We start from the raw sequence: 17,837 nt of genomic DNA on the forward strand, positions 1-17,837 counted from the left end.
TGGAGAAGAATTTATTGAAATGATTTGTGATTTTTTATGAATGATTTGTTGTATCTAGTGTTTGGTCTGCAGCGGTTATTTTATTTATAAGTGCGGTAGTTTTGTTGGTATAGCAAATCTCTTTGACAATATTCCAGATTTGTTTATTGTCATTGGCAGCTTCCTTGATCTGTTTCCTATAATATTCGTCTCTAGCTCTGCAGATTATTTTTTTACAAGCATTTCTGTATCGTTTGTAAGATATGAGAGATTCGTGATTATTGGGGTTGTTTTTACAAAATTTGTGAAGTTTATTACGCTTGTGAATACAGTGTAGGATGCCATTTGTTATCCAAGGCTTAAGTTTAATTTTGCGACTAATTTGTTTGTCGTTAGTGTTGGATGTGGAACTTTTCAAATGTTTATGTATGGTGTCGATAAGAAATTCGCACGCGATGTTTGGGTCGGTGAGTTTATAGAAATTGGACCAGTTTTCCTTGGAAACCAGTTTTAATAGAGTGTCATAGCAAATTTTCTTCGTCGGTATTTTCGATGCAGGTAATTTTTCAATAACTTGTGAAAGGGAGGTGATGATAATATGGACTCCTTGCACGTGTTTTCAGCATCTGCCGATGTTTTTTTCATGTTTTCAGCAATTAAATTACAATTATTATCACTAATGATGTAAAATATAATAAACATAAGCGATTAGCTATGAATATTCATATTTTTCCGATATTAAATCGCTTATTTTGAGATGTGTATTGACTACACAGCACCGGAACGTGTGGACTTTTTTAGCACAGGTTTTAGGAAAGGTTGAAATCACCCACCAGTCTCCCCTTAGTATTTCGTATCTGATGTCCCTTCATTTTTATAAAAGTTCATAGACTGGAGTGACTTCAGTATATGATTTATCCTGTCCCCAGAAGATAATCCAGAAAAGTAATATAAACCATTTATCTTTACTTAAGTTAAAAGAAGTTATACATTTCACTTTCTTAACATAAGTACATATGACATTAAATCAGTAGTTTTCTAATATTTTTCTAATAACTTAACACTAAAAAGTTTTTTTAAAATACATTTATACTCTCCGTTTTGAGTTTATCTGGAAGGAGATTGTATATTTGTACACCCTCGTGGCCAATGCCTCTTTTGCCACTTTCAGTCCTTACAGCATGTGTGTACAATTTGTTATGTTGCCTAGTATAATGTTCGTGTACTTGTGACGTTTGTTTAAATGTTGTGTTTGTGTGTATAAGTCAATTTTGGATTTTGTAGATTAGGAGGCATATGTTGTATTCGTACAATTTTCTTATTTTCAAAAGTTTCATTTCCTGATACAGTTTTTTTGTGGGAGTGTCCGGGTTATAATTGAAGAGTTTTTTAATAACTTTGTTCTGTATTGTTTGTAAATCATTTAGGTATGTAATGTATGTGTTTCCCCATATTTCTATTAAATAATTTAGATGGGACTAGATTAAACTAAAGTATAAGCCCCTCTTTACCTCTGTTGGTAGGAGATGGGCAATTCTACCAAATACACCAATTAGTGGGATGATTTTTGCTTTTAATTTTTCTACGTGTTGTTTAAATGTCAGATGTTTATCAATATGTAAGCCAAGGTATTTTTCGCTGTCTAGAATAAGCAAGTCCCTTTCTTCTATTTGTAAAGGTTTATGCGACGGTATTATTAACAGCACAAAGCACTCTTTTTATGGTGAATAGTCTTATACAAAAAATAATAATCTTACATTAAAGCAGCACTTTATTAAATTAAATTTTCAATTAGACAAATGTAATTATTATTTGTTTTTATTATTATTTATTAAAGGAAAAATTACATATAAGTAATAAGGTTTACTAATATAATGAAAATATTTAATACTACTCTTCCAGAGAAGCATTAGCTTGTGGTTGGAAGAGGAGTGTACATAATATTATTGAACTTACATTATGTATTTTACGCTGAATGAGAGAAGTATAAAAAAATAGATATAATGTATATATATTTAAACATGATGTAATTAGTTTCTGGAATAAAGACAGTTATTATTATTTGTAATAATATTTATACACTATATTTGAAGAAGTTGCTTCTTAAGTAAAATATTTATTATTCGTTTTTTGATAATTAATCTTTAAAATATATTTTTTTAAATGCTCAAAGCTTTGCTTTTGTCGTTTATGATTCTAATTTACTCAGGGAGTTGATTAAAAAATGTTCTTCCTTGGTATGAATAGTAATTTTGTGCAAAGGAAGTGTTTAATTTTGGACATAAGTTTAAGTACAATTATATTTCTCCCTTATTCCATTTTTATAGAAATTATTAGGGGAAACAGTTTAAAAAGCGAAAAAAATATAGCAGGAACATAGAAACAAAGACACAACTAGGGGAGTTGTTATTTATACTTAAACATTTGACTGAAGATAATATCAACAACTCTACAAAATATATGAAACACAAACAGAATATAAAAAGGTAGCAAGTGGAATTCAAACCTGGCTCGTCTCTGTTCTTACCGGGATTATATTATCACATACTTAATTATAATGATTACAATTCACATTTTTAGGAAAAAACTTATAATATTACATAAATAAAAAATGTTTTAATAATAAAAGTATAATATAACTCGGTTAGCAATATAACCTCGAATCGTACAAGCAAATTATTCGACCCTTGTCATTTAAAACAAACTACAATAAATTGTAATTGATAAGCCAAAAGTTTTCGGAACAAAAGTAATAATATTAAAATGGTAACAATAAAGAAAAATCAAATACAATTACGACAATGTTTTCAAACTACTTAAGTCTAATGAAGTATCATTGATTATTATAACTATGAATTTTCACCACCACTTCATTAAGCCAAATCGAAATCAGAACAAAGTCTTTGCTTTATACCTAATACTTATAGCTTTGTTTGAGAGCTGTGGGGAACACGCTTTAAGTTATAGACAAATTGACTATGTTTGTTAGAGGTCAATAAATTCTTTACAGGGATATTTTACTGCACTGGACGTGATTTAAGATCGCATCCGAAGATACATTTGAGTTTAGAGAAGTAAATGTGGTTTTAAATTGATAAACTGTAAATTGTTTAAACTCAAACTTCTTTCATTGCTCAGGAGGTCCATCGATTAGTATTGCTTCATCACATTGCTTAGCTTGCTTTACTATATAGGATCACATATTTTTGAGAAAAAAAAACATTGAAGTATTAAAGATTTTTTTAAGGTCATTGTTTATACACAGTTGGTCAATTGATGAAACTACAGCAGATAGAGAACTGGTTAACTAAATAATTATTCGCCAAATTTTTCGTGAATTTTGTAAACACAATTCATCGATTTTTTTCTCATAGCATGTTTCGTTTGTATCTGTAATAACTTTATGCAAATGTTTCCATATATTTAATACTTTCTTAAGACGAGTATATCGTATGGATTTCTTAACATAACAACAATCCGTGTGATCCATGGATTAAGGTGAACAATTTTATGTGTGATTTTCTTTACAATTTTTATGGAATTCGAAAAAACGTTATGCAGGATGAGATCTATGATATAATGCCAAGATTCATTTCTTTAGTGCCTACCGGCAGTTTTTTCCAATTGGTATATTGTAGATGATGTTTAGTGGCATTCCAGTTCCAGTGGCGACCTCAGATCTAAGATTCATAATCGCTAGTTTTGAGCAAGGATTTCTGTGATGAGTCCGAATGTGTCTTATTATGGTACACTTTAGTGAAGATAAAAACTTACACACTAAACGAAAATGATTTTTCTCTACTGTGCGTCAGCATATGTATATTCATATTTCCCTTAACAGAACATGTGTAGTTGCAGTCGGAACATGAAAAAGGTTTTTTATCCCTGTGAGTCAGCATATGTCTCGTTAAATGTGCCTTTAGAGAACATGAATAACGGCAGTCGGAACATGAATAAGGTTTTACTCCACTGTGAGTCAGCATGTGTCTCATTAAACTTTCCTTTCGTGAACATGAAAATTCACAATCGAAACATGAAAATGGTTTTTCTCCACTGTGAGTCAGCATGTGTCTGGCCAATATTCCCTTTTGAAAACATGAATAGTTGCAGTCCGAACATGAAAAAGGTTTTTTTCTACTGTGAATCATCATGTGTATCATCAAAGATCTCTTTTGAGAACAAGAATAAATGCAGTCGGAGCATGAAAAAGGTTTTTCTCCACCGTGAGTCAGCATGTGTCTAGCCAAACTTTCCTTTCGCGAACATGAATAGTTACAGTCGAAACAAGAAAAGGGTTTTTGTGAACTATGAGTCAGCATGTGTTGCGTCAAATTACTCTTTACAGAACTTGAATAATTACAGTCAGAGCATGAAAAAGGTTTTTCTCCACTGTGCCTCATTATGTGTCTCATAAAATCTCCCCTTCGAGAAGATGTATAACGGCAGTCGGAACATGAAAAAGATTTTTGTCCACTGTGAGTCTGCATGTGTTTCAAATATTTCTTTTGAGAACATGTATAACCGCAGTCGGGACATGAAATTGTGTTTTCTCTACTGTGAGTCAGCATATGTCTTTTCAAATTTCCCTTTAGAGAACAAGAAAAGTTGCAGTCGGAACATGAAAAGGGTTTTACTCCACCGTGCGTCAGCATGTGCGTCGTCAAATGCGACTTTTGTGAACATATATAAATACAGAAGGAACATGAAAAAGGTTTTTCTCTACTGTGAATCATCATGTGTCTCGCCAAACGTCCCTTTTGAAAACATGAATAGTTGCAGTCGGAACATGAAAAAGGTGTTCTTCTAGTATGGGTGCGCCAGTGAAGTTGTCCTGGTTCCTCCTTGTTGGAAACTGTTTCCACGTTAATGCTACCTGTAAAACACCACAGCAAAATGTATATAAAATAGATTCCTAAATTTTACGCCCGTAGGGGTTTTATATAAAAAAAGGTAGAATAATTTTAACTTGGGATTTAATTTTGAACACGACAAAGAAATAAAAAATAAAAATTACAAGAGAGAAAAATATACACATAGTTCGGGTTGAATCTTGCAATCATACATAAAGATAGCTGCCAGTAAAAATGTGCGGATCGAAAAACGAAGACCATGTTGGTAGATCTTATTCGAAGTATGATACTGTTAAATATGAGGTAGGGTCCAATTAGCTCAGTTGGTAGAGCGGTACCCCGGCAAGGCAAGGGTTCTGGGGTCGACCGTGACCGTTTCATTTTCTGTTTCAGATGTTCTTTTAGGAATGGCTAATTTTGTCGTCAATAATTAAATATCACAATTTGATGTTTTACTAATAAGGTTAATTGAAAAAATATAACAAAATCTTTGTCTACATCACTTAATTTATACAAAAACAATCAACATTTTTCGTGGGCGATGTCCTCTTCTACAGGAGTTAACAAATAATACTGTAATAATAAATGCAAAGATAGATTTGTGAGTAAAGTGAAAAGATTGCTATAGTTTGGCAGTTTCCTGTAAAGATACATTTAGGTAAATATCAAAGTCACTCATGTAAGCAGCATAATGTCGTGTCTGCCCAGGAATTCAAAGCAGACATGGATTCCGAACATAAATAATGTAGGTACAGTAAGACGGGACGTTATGAACAAGTATATTATGTCCTGTCTGCGCAATATTTCATAACGCACAAGAATTCCGAACAACAGAATTTAACAACCTATATAATATCATAAATAATTTGCAACGCAACTTACTGGCTGTCGGAGCACTCTCCGCATTCTGCGAAAATTCCTTTTTTACGTCTGGGAGGTCGAAATCCATATCCGTATGCGCCATTTCACCTCCATTGTCTTCCCGGGGCACTGGTTCCGTCTTGATGGATACATTCTCTGGATTAAGTTGATCCATGGCTCTGTTGTGCACAAAACATATATCTGAAACTTACTAAAAGAGAACATGGTTTTAACGGAACTCCAATTTGTATGAGCTATGAATATTGTTCTTAGGTTTTAATATTTTGGCAAGCGATGGAGTCTACTGTAAAAATATTTTCAAATCAGGATATACTAGTGACATTGAAAATAAGACGATTGAAATCGGTTGAGAGAATCGTCGTCAATCGTCGGAATATAGTAATCTAACCCTCTCTTCCACTATATCGCTATATTATTTTTTTAATTTTTTTAATTACATTACATAAGATACATGTAGATAGCAAAAATGATAACATAATAATATTGCAATAACTGCATAAGTATATTAAAAATAAGTACAAGTGTTATTATGAATTGTAGGTCGATATTAGTTCTAAGCCAGGCAGATTGCCCGTTCTAAGGAAAAAATATAAAACGGTATAACTGCTTATTGCACCATGAACCTGGAATTTTTTAGAATTAATGACAATTTCAATCAATGCCTTCGTAACACAATTCTTAAAAAGGAGACGTCAAATTGACAGTTCAAACGTTCCTCAAACATAACGTCAAAAGTTAACTTAGGTCGCACCCAACGTTTTGAACCGCCGACTGAATTATTATTATTCCGACAACGGTGTATGGCTACCTTTACACTTGTAAGTTTTTTCCTGTAAGTTGCTCACGTAAGCGACTTACGACAAATTTACCAATGTAAACGACACCATAAGTCACTTACCGTAATTTATACCAAGTTACGGAAGTTTTTTTTACGTAAGTTTTTGACAGGTCTAATCGCTCACGCGGGAATTTACAGCTCTCTCACAGCTTATCAAAACAGATTGATAAGTTGAGACGCTTACAGTAAGTTTTGACGTCACTGTCGGGATGGTAAAACAGAAATCTGCAACACTGACAGGTCTTTCTGCCGTTGCTCCTCGGGACTTGTTTATTTGTCGCCATGAACAGCTTTATGAAATAATACACTGCAATAATCTATGGAGACTAACATAACATTATTTATCATTAACACAATGTCATCTTTAAAAAATGCCTGCGTAAATGTGTGATAATGATTCTAGTATTCGACTTCACGAACTGACGGATCAGCTATCAAACTTCACAACAAATTAATATCTCCAATGAATGCATACAAAAATGCAATACAAGAATACATAGAAAACATTACCTGACGCCAAAAATTAGTAAGATTCAATATTAGTAATTTTTATGCCTCTGCCTATGAACATTTAAGCAACCAACTAACCATCACGCCGTTTCCCCGCAGGGGTAGGCTGAGAGGACGGACCGCCAAACAACTCGGTCTTGGCACACACTTCTTGCCTCATTCACATTCATACATCGTCTAATACATAGGTACTCTTCTATTATTCTGACTCTTGACATGGCCCGACTCGAGTATCTGATTCACTTGGTCGTGCCATGTCTTCCTCGGGCGTCCCCGACTTCTGCTACCATTCACATTTGCATCGTATATTCTCCTTACACTCCTTTCTTTGCTCATTCGCTCTACATGCCCAAACCATCTAAGCGTCCCTTTCTTGATCTTACTCATTACGCTTACATCAGCCTTGTACTCTTTGCTGATCTCCGCATTTCTCACACGATCGTACATGGTGTTACACACATACGCCTCAGGAATCTCATTAATTTTTCAGCTGGTGAAATAGCATTCCGAAAACGAGTATCATTCTTTTTAATTAGCGGTCCAACCATTTCCAATATGTATTAGAAGTCAGTTTCTCTAATTTGGATAAAATTAAAGAATTTTCGTTGTTCCTCAATTATTAATTCTGCCGTTAAACGAACGAAATCCCCATCAGTACTTTTTCTTTGAAGCCAACTCCTAATCCAACGCACTCTGCGGGCCCTTACGTTTTTGTTTGACAAAATTGTGCATATTATCGCAGCGGCAATCCGTTGTGTGCGGAAATGGGTATTATATGGGGATCCATGATCTAACCGTACATAAACAAATTTAATCCCTTATCAAATATTACTAACTGACAGCTGTCAAAGTCGGCGGCAACGCGTTGTTGCATGTTGTCAGGAAGCCATCTTACGAAAAATAGAATTACTGGTGTAGCGGTCTCTGTGAGAAGTTCGTAAGTTAAACTTCCAAACAACTTCCGTGAGCATTATTTACGATAAGTTGGATGCATATGTAATCGCTCCTGTGAGTAACTTATCAAAAATTTACGAAAGTCGTAAATTTTACTTACAAGTGTAAACCCAGCCTAAGGCAGCCCAGCTGGGTTTACACTTGTAAGTAAAATTTACGACTTTCGTAAATTTTTGATAAGTTACTCACAGGAGCGATTACATATGCATCCAACTTATCGTAAATAATGCTCACGGAAGTTGTTTGGAAGTTTAACTTACGAACTTCTCACAGAGACCGCTACATCAGTAATTCTATTTTTCGTAAGATGGCTTCCTGACAACATGCAACAACGCGTTGCCGCCGACTTTGACAGCTGTCAGTTAGTAATATTTGATAAGGGATTAAATTTGTTTATGTACGGTTAGATCATGGATCCCCATATAATACCCATTTCCGCACACAACGGATTGCCGCTGCGATAATATGCACAATTTTGTCAAACAAAAACGTAAGGGCCCGCAGAGTGCGTTGGATTAGGAGTTGGATTCAAAGAAAAAGTACTGATGGGGATTTCGTTCGTTTAACGGCAGAATTAATAATTGAGGAACAACGAAAATTCTTTAATTTTATCCAAATTAGAGAAACTGACTTCTAATACATATTGGAAATGGTTGGACCGCTAATTAAAAAGAATGATACTCGTTTTCGGAATGCTATTTCACCAGCTGAAAAATTAATGAGATTCCTGAGGCGTATGTGTGTAACACCATGTACGATCGTGTGAGAAATGCGGAGATCAGCAAAGAGTACAAGGCTGATGTAAGCGTAATGAGTAAGATCAAGAAAGGGACGCTTAGATGGTTTGGGCATGTAGAGCGAATGAGCAAAGAAAGGAGTGTAAGGAGAATATACGATGCAAATGTGAATGGTAGCAGAAGTCGGGGACGCCCGAGGAAGACATGGCACGACCAAGTGAATCAGATACTCGAGTCGGGCCATGTCAAGAGACAGAATAATAGAAGAGTACCTATGTATTAGACGATGTATGAATGTGAATGAGGCAAGAAGTGTGTGCCAAGACCGAGTTGTTTGGCGGTCCGTCCTCTCAGCCTACCCCTGCGGGGAAACGGCGTGATGGTTAGTTAGTTAGAAAAAATAATGGTGACTCTTCGATTTTTGGCGTCAGGTAATGTTTTCTATGTATTCTTGTATTGCATTTTTGTATGCATTCATTGGAGATATTAATTTGTTGTGAAGTTTGATAGCTGATCCGTCAGTTCGTGAAGTCGAATACTACGATCATTATCACACATTTACGCAGGCATTTTTTAAAGATGGCATTGTGTTAATGATAAATAATGTTATGTTAGTCTCCATAGATTATTGCAGTGTATTATTTCATAAAGCTGTTCATGGCGACAAATAAACAAGTCCCGAGGAGCAACGGCAGAAAGACCTGTCAGTGTTGCAGATTTCTGTTTTACCATCCCGACAGTGACGTCAAAACTTACTGTAAGCGTCTCAACTTATCAATCTGTTTTGATAAGCTGTGAGAGAGCCGTAAATTCCCGCGTGAGCGATTAGACCTGTCAAAAACTTACGTAAAAAAAACTTCCGTAACTTGGTATAAATTACGGTAAGTGACTTATGGTGTCGTTTACATTGGTAAATTTGTCGTAAGTCGCTTACGTGAGCAACTTACAGGAAAAAACTTACAAGTGTAAAGGTAGCCTATTAATAAGTCGGTAGGCGGTTTTGCCTATAAATAATCCGGGTTCGTCGCGGGCCTGACCCCGCGCGTATACACAACCTGTGTAGTTACACTTAGTTGTGGGAAAGGAAAAAACCAACTGCAAACGGCGGTTCGCGTGTTCGCATTGGTTCAGGTTCACATGTATACGCGCCAATGGACATATCACAGTTTTGCATTTGTAGAAAATATCAGCATTAGAACTTACCAATAACTAACACAAGGGATGATACATTTAACTGCGTTAAGAAAGCAGTGCAAGGAATATTATACAGAATTAGAGTTTAAAAACAGGATGCAACGATTGGAAACGACAAGAGCATACGTCCGCGATAATTTTTAGGTTATACGGATTATTCATAGACAAAATTAAATTCATAGACTATAAACTGACATATTTTATCCCGTTTTATTTTATTTTTTTAGCGCTTAAGCATATAATATGCAAGGTTTGGTAACACGGGGTAATTTTGACGATGCTACTTTGCCCACGTGTTTAACATGTTCTATTGTTATACTGTTTCCGAACTAACTCTCTGGGAGAGCGACCCTGTAACTTAATAAAGTGGATGAAAAATAAACTATTTATCGAAGCCTACAAAGAGTTTACAAGCTTTTTGGCATGACACTGACCAAGAATATAAAAGGGAAGTTTATTCGATTATTGATCTACTCAACACAGCCAGGTTAGCGAGGACACACGAGAGTACATGGGCTTATTCATCTATATTTCAAAGCAATAAATTAGATAAACAATTAAATCTGAGGCTATCTCAAAAGATGATTATTCTAATAGTTTATTTCTTAGTTTCGACGTTTTTCGTGTTGCATTTTTCTAATGATAATAGTGTAAATTGCTTGTAATGCATGAAGCCTCGAGAAAAATGGTATTTCAATTTGATAAGCCAATATGATAATTTCTTAAATATTCAGTATCATTATTATTAAAGAATGACAAATAATGTAATTTGTGTAGTAATGGAGATATTTTATCATTTGAAATATGTTATCACACTGAATAAAGTATGTACCGGCATAGGCACTCAAAAAACACGCGTCTGTTCGTCTTTTCTTTGTTCATCGTCAATCTGACATTTTCGAATGAATCAGACATTTGAAAACGATTGTCTCAGACTGTATTTTCGAAAGAATTTTGACATCATGATGTACGAGAAGTGATTGTTCAATCGAGCTAAGAGAACGAGAGAATCAATTTGTATATATGACAATGTATTTGTGACAATTGTAAACGGCAGATACTTTGCCGTATTTAATGCCAAAATAACATAAGAAGTGCCTTATGGGTCTGTTTGCCCAATTTGGACCTTTATTTCCATACAAAACCTTGTTTCACCATGATTACGAAATTCAAATGGGAAGACGATATACAAATACAGGCAAGTGCAAGAGAAAAAGACCGCGTGCTAAATTCTATAGAACTAAAAGGTACTAAGTTAGAGGCACATTTGTTTTATTTAAATTAATATAAATGACTCCTCTAGTTTAGCTCCAACTTACCCATTTCAATAAAGACTTCCAAACACACTAAACAAGACATAAAGAAAACACGAGACAAAAATAAATGAACAAAACATAAACACAGAATTATCGTTAAAGACGTAATCTTCGTTAGGTTCCAAATGCAATGCACCTAGATTAAGTACTATTTCCTCTACAACGTGGAACAACACATTTATTAAGTACTCATTAACGTCGAATACATTTCTGTGCAGTAAGATTGCTGATGTTTAAAAATAATGCTTTAAATTTATAAGTTTACGTAAGTTACAAATCACGCTTGTGGAACTGTGTTAATTTCCATAGAAGTGACGGCCGTAATGTAAGAATTTAACATTAATTTCCATTCGCTAAGCATTAGACAGTCAACAATTCGACAATCAATTTCGTCACAATTGTCAACAAATTGTCACAATTTGACAGTCGCTGGAGGCGTACACTGCGATCAGGATTAATTGACTGAACACGCTAAATGTCACCTTATATTTCATCGGAAGGTTGTTAAAATACTTTATTCCTAAATAGATATAATTGTTTTGCATTAGTTTGGTGTTTTGATGTTATATTGATATCTTTTTGATAGGTGGGTTTTAAATTTTTTGATGTATTATCTTTGTAACTTTGAATTGTTGCATTTTCCTTATTGCAAGATATTTGTTGCTGCCAGTAATTGTTTCAAGCTGACGATAAATTCTGGCAAATGTTCCGTGTAAACGTTAAAAAAAATGTTCGAAGAACGGGTGTTTCGTAAATTTTTCACTGTTTTTTTTGTCGTGAAATAACATAGATGGCCAAATAAAAAAATAATGTTAATGATTCTGTCGGTATTCTAGATTTTTTTTACCGTTCCACATTTAGCATTACGTCAAATTTAAAATATTTTTTTTCACAGTGATTTGAAAAATTCTGGAAATATTATTACAGAATTTTATCTCAATTAAATGTTATTGAAAAAAAACTATTCTTAAAAAGATATGAGACGTAATTCATCGGTCAACACGAACTAGGAAAGTAGGTTGCAACAAATGACTAAATAAACTATTAACATTTTTTATTCTCCCGTGTATAAGTTACACGTTGAGCGTTGTCTAATGGAGATCTCGAATGTAAAAAATACAAATTATATTAAATAGATATATTGAAGAACTACGAAAATATTCTTGAGTATTATTAAATTATCCTGCTAAATAAACAATACATGAGACTTTCCTGCAAATAAATATATTTAAAACGTTTCATTTTCATCTTTTGAACATCATCGTAATAAAGTTGTAAGTAGGTACCGTCATTGGCTCAATTAAAATAAAACTTGTGTGTCGTCTATTGTCTATGGTTATGTCAGTCTGACGTTTCACTTTCTTCCTCGCCGTAATATTTTTTTTCCACGGCTTTTATTGCAATGTTGATAAACAGAAATTACGCAATTCTGGTGTTATTCTAAACTAACTAAACTAAGCTGGGGTATGACTCACCTTTACCGAGATTGTGCCGTAATTTTAACGAGACGTATAAAAGTCATTCCATGAATTGACAATGTCATCATTGGCCACTTTCAAATCATCTGTTACATAAAGCTCGCTATCGTGTTGTTCTAAAAACTTATTACTCTTATGTAATGTATATGTAAGTGTATGTATGAATTTAATGCATATGTGAGTGTGTATGTCATCAATGTTGTGTTTGTCTGTAATTAGTGATAGTATCAACCATATTAAATGTAATTGTATTTGCGAGAGCTTTGGTATGAATCACTGTTGACACTCTTAAAAAAAATGTTTGAGGTTATTTCAATAAACAAAATCTCTTTAATTTTTTTTTACCAGCGTTTCTTTAACACATTTGGTAAGTACGTTAAACTGACTATATTAGATCTTAGCTCCTTTTTGGTGCCAGTTTGTTATCAGAATATGTCAACTTACAACTTACACTTTTCAAACCGTCAGCTTCTACAAAAATCGCAATGTTATATATAGATTTACCAACAATTGTCTGTTGATTGTAGGTAATGTAGATTTTCTTAGAGTTATTCCATCAATCCGGTTTCTACCTAAATTTCCCTCTCCCTTGGTTTTATTCCATTACTTTATCTTCGAAAAAGGCAAGCAAGAAGGTTTAAAAAAATAGAAGGCCAAAGCAAATTTCGTCGTTGTCACATAGTTGCATATTTGTCGCCCCCTCGTAATAAACATTATAAATTATTACCCCCAATCATCATACATTGAATAAAAATTGTCGAAAGTGATAAAAAAACCGTTAATGTTTTGAAACAATAAATATTTGTGATAAAAAAAACCGTCCGTGTTGTGAAACAATACTAGATTTACATCTATAAACTATAGTGCCCACAGAACTGTCACCACTAACATAATAACTTCCCAGTGTCCACAGAACAGTCACCACCAACATCAGAACTTCCCAGTGTCCACAGAACAGTCACCACCAACATCAGAACTTCCTAGTGCCCACAGAACGGTCACAACCAACATCAGAACTTCCTATTCCTACTTTCCCACTCCTACTTTTTCTTGTAATAAACACGATAGTTTAATCATAGATTTTTGTTAAAAATTACAGTGCATTCATAGATTCCGTACGCAACAGCCTGTGTCACTTATTAAATCAGTTAATTCCATTAGTATAATATAATTTGTCTTGCGTGTACTCAATTTCAATATTGGATACCAAAAGGTAGTACTATTTTTCACAACTTGTTCGACCCACGCAAAGTACTTCGAATTAAATTTGAGATTTCTGCACTTTTTTAAAGTTGCTCTTAATATGAATCCTAACAAATTTAATGTTTTGAATTATTCATAACCTCGAGAATAACTCCCATTGAAAGGGTTCCACTGTCGATAATTTTGGTCGCTCATCTGCCACTTTATTATGGAAAGTTACCGTCAAATATTTTATTTTACAATTTTTTTCTTGATAAACTAACGAGTTCAAAAAATTGTCAAGATTTTTAATACTATATTCCAACTGCGTTCAAAACAATGCTTCTCTTAAAGCGTAGTTGATTGATTGAAACAATAAATATTGTTTTCCAATTCGTTACATTTTGTTCTGTGTTTTTTTGTCTCATTTTTTTTTTAGATTTATCTTCTCAATGATTAATTCTACATGGATGGGTTTACCTTTCAAAAGTTATTTTAATTGAATTGACTTATTATTTTTCCTGTTACTACATACTAAGGTTTCCGATAACATTCTATTGTTATTCCCATATTTAAATTCATAATTTTTCGCTTACAGATAATGTTACTTTATTTTTATTTATTTTTTATTGTATCTAAATTTTGAAGCACTATTTTTTGCCTACAAAACTTTCTAGTCATCTCAACGCGCTAGTCATCCCATCGGAAGTAAAAGAGCCCAAGCGCCGGTTGCGCTGTTCAATGGCAAACTTTAATGAAACCGATTCATGAATCTGACAGGGCAGCTTAAATGCGATCCACGCAAATATCTACTTTACTGCAGAATTAAGGAAAACATGCGTCAAATTCGCAGATGGTTAAATTTTAATTACGGCAATTCGGTGAAATTACACAGAATTATTATGAAGAGACGCTTTTTTGTATGCTGAATAAAATATTTATCTCCTTTAAAAAGACTTAATTAATTGTTAAAAAAAATATGCTCACTATATAAAGCTCTTTTACGGGAAATGGCATAAAAGACAAATTTATTAATTGTTGCAGTACTTATGTATTTCAAACTGAAACCAATTATCATAACATAACAAATCGCTAGACAGAAGCCCATGGATTTTCCCAACCCAGAGAGTGCTTCCATCAAGGTGGAACCAGGGTCCCAGGAAGAGGGGGGAGGTGAGATGCAGTATACGGGTATAGATTTCGACCTCCAGGATGTAAAGAAGGAATGCTTGCGGTATTCTGTAAAAGGCAAATGTAAGAAATTGTTAAATTGGTTTCAAATTATTTGGAATGTTTCGAATTGAATTAGTTATTTTCAGTATTTACTTTAACCGTCATCGTGCCTTCAAATGTATTCAAACAATGTATTTAAAGCACGCATCTATAATCTTAACTTCGTATAAGTAACTGAAAATGATTATTGTTTTGCTACGTCATACGCGAAACGAATTATCGTTGAACAGCTGATAAAACATTTCTCAATATCAACCAACATGATCCAAGCGGTAACGAGAGGTACTTACATCTGTTTGTGTTTGAATTTTATATCTGATTATTTGATATATACGTTGATTTAATATGTATGTATGTATCAACTTATTTAATCTTAATGCAATCTTACCGTGTTATTTTACTTTTAGACTTCGAAAATAAAGGTCAATAATAATTATAAAAATATTAAACACGAAACAACGTCACTAGATGCAAATCTCTAAGAGAAACGTTTTCTTTTCTGTTATGAGCTCTTCGTTCTGAAGTTGCTCGATCGTAAATAGTTTTCCTGTTTTTATCAAAATTCCCGTTTCTACGCGGTTTTTAAGTATAATTTTTTATTCGTAATTTTTTTATTTTATCGTTTTTTTTAAAACATTTTTCTTTCTAATAGAACTTTTTTGGAGAAGCACAACCTTAATTTTGAATGCTTTTTTTTCAGGTAGTATTATTTTGGAGACTGTTACCATCAAGGTAGAACCTGGACCCCAGGATGAAAATGGAGGGAAAGATCCTTATACGGATATTGACATACACCTTCCGGATGTTAAAAAGGAATGTCTTGAGCGCTCTGAAAGAATTACAGCAGGTAAAACCGATTTTGTTTTGTCAAAGTTTATATTATTCGTGCCGTCCGAATATTCACGTTTTATTAATTTACTGTAATTACGCTTACTAATTTTTATTCGATTTTTTAGACTTAATGACAAACGCGAAGACGCCTCCAATGGAAAAAGAATTATCTTGTCCTCATTGCCACTACTCCTGTCCAGGCAAATCATCGTTCGAACTGCACGTGCGCATACACACTGTAGAAAGAAAAACATCATGTTCCGACTGCAACTATGCTAGTTCGCGAAAGAGAGATTTGGGGAGACATATGCTAACTCACAGTGGGGAAAAATCTTTTGTATGTTCCGACTGCAACTATTCATGTGGTCTTAAGGGAAATTTGATGAGACACATGATGAGTCATAGTGGAGAAAAACCTTTTTCATGTTCCGACTGCAACTATTCATGTGCTCTTAAAGGAAATTTGACGAGACACATGATGACCCACAGTGGAGATAAACCTTTTTCGTGTTCCAAATGTAGCTATTCAAGTTCCCAATGGGGACCTTTAAAGGCACACGTGCTGATTCACAGTGGAGAAAAACGTTTTGCATGTTCTGACTGCAGTTATTCAAGCTTTCGAAAGGGAGATTTGAAGAAGCACACGCATACTCATACCAGAGAAAAACCTTTTTCATGTTCCGACTGTAATTATTCGTGTACCCAAAAGAGAGATTTGACGAGACATATTTTGACTCACACTAGAGAAAAATCTTTTTCGTGTTCTAACTGCAACTTTACATGTTCTCTAATGAGAGATTTGAAGAAGCACACGCCTATTCATACTTGAGAAAAATCTTATCATGTTCGTAGGCCTTTCATATTATCGAAAGAGATCTTTAAAGAGACATGTGCTCCCGGTGAAAAAATCACATTTTATTATTCATAGGGCAGCTTATCATGTTCCCAAAGGAAAGATTTAAAGAAACGTATCGGCGTCTGTTTCAGAGATGATTTGAGTTTGTTTTGTTTTTGGGTTGAGTCAGCTCTCACTCAGATGTTATGAATCTTAGGTCTGACAGCCACAGAGTTCCAGTATTCGAATTAACATAATTTAAGTTGTAAAAATGCGTAAGTTTTTCGTTTGTCTAAGAATTTTTCCTTTTTTTATCACATGGTAAACGTTTTGATTTGTTTAATTTTAATTCTAAAAAAACGATTTTTCAATATTCTTGCGTCTCATTTCTAATACGTATATATGTATTTTTATAATAATACAACTTTGTACATCTGAATTTATTGATTGTTCAAGTGAGTTTATGCGATGAAACCTAGGTTGGTAGTTTGTAAATTATGCGTTGGAAAAAAATACTACCAGAATGGGAACATTTATTTTTAATTAACATATCCCAACAACTTTTCAAAAGTATCATTGAAATCCATGTAAAAGTACGGGGTTTTTCAGAGAATTTGAACAATTCATCAAATTTCAAAGCTTATTTTCAAGATCTTTCATTATTTTAGGTTTGGGAAACAACTGGTCAGTAATGATATAAAAACAGAACTTGAATGGAACATTTGCAGAGCTTGAAAATCAATACTGAAATTTGATGAATTGTTCTAATTCTTTGATACATTTCATCTTTAATTTTCTAGTTCTGTTATTATTTCAGTTCTGTTAAGTAACTGTCCTATAATGATATTATAACAGAACTTGAAAGGGACTTTCACAGAACCCGAAAATGAATGTTGAAATTGGATGAGTTTTCCAAATTCTATGAAACCACCCATCCCAAGTGTATGTTATAAGTTTTTATGATTCCTTTTATAAATGTTATTAAAATATGTTTCTTTCCAAGATAGGTAGTAAAGGA

At 33.8% G+C, this 17,837-nt stretch overlaps 1 protein-coding gene across 1 annotated transcript; it reads left to right on the top strand.

The window, feature by feature from the left end:
* The first annotated feature begins 14,636 nt into the window (after window positions 1–14,636).
* On the top strand, window positions 14,637–17,671 carry LOC149413863 (uncharacterized). The gene is made up of 3 exons (XM_089643987.1): window positions 14,637–15,174; window positions 15,854–16,000; window positions 16,110–17,671. Exons 1-3 carry the CDS (start codon window positions 15,027–15,029, stop codon window positions 16,811–16,813), a joined length of 999 nt encoding a protein of 332 aa, XP_089500113.1. The 5' UTR covers window positions 14,637–15,026; the 3' UTR covers window positions 16,814–17,671.
* Window positions 17,672–17,837: the final 166 nt, after the last annotated feature.

The sequence above is a fragment of the Hesperophylax consimilis genome, chromosome 20 (genome assembly GCF_061612785.1).
Source record: "Hesperophylax consimilis isolate HC1 chromosome 20, BYU_Hcon_1.0, whole genome shotgun sequence".
NCBI classification, from domain to species: domain Eukaryota; kingdom Metazoa; phylum Arthropoda; class Insecta; order Trichoptera; family Limnephilidae; genus Hesperophylax; species Hesperophylax consimilis.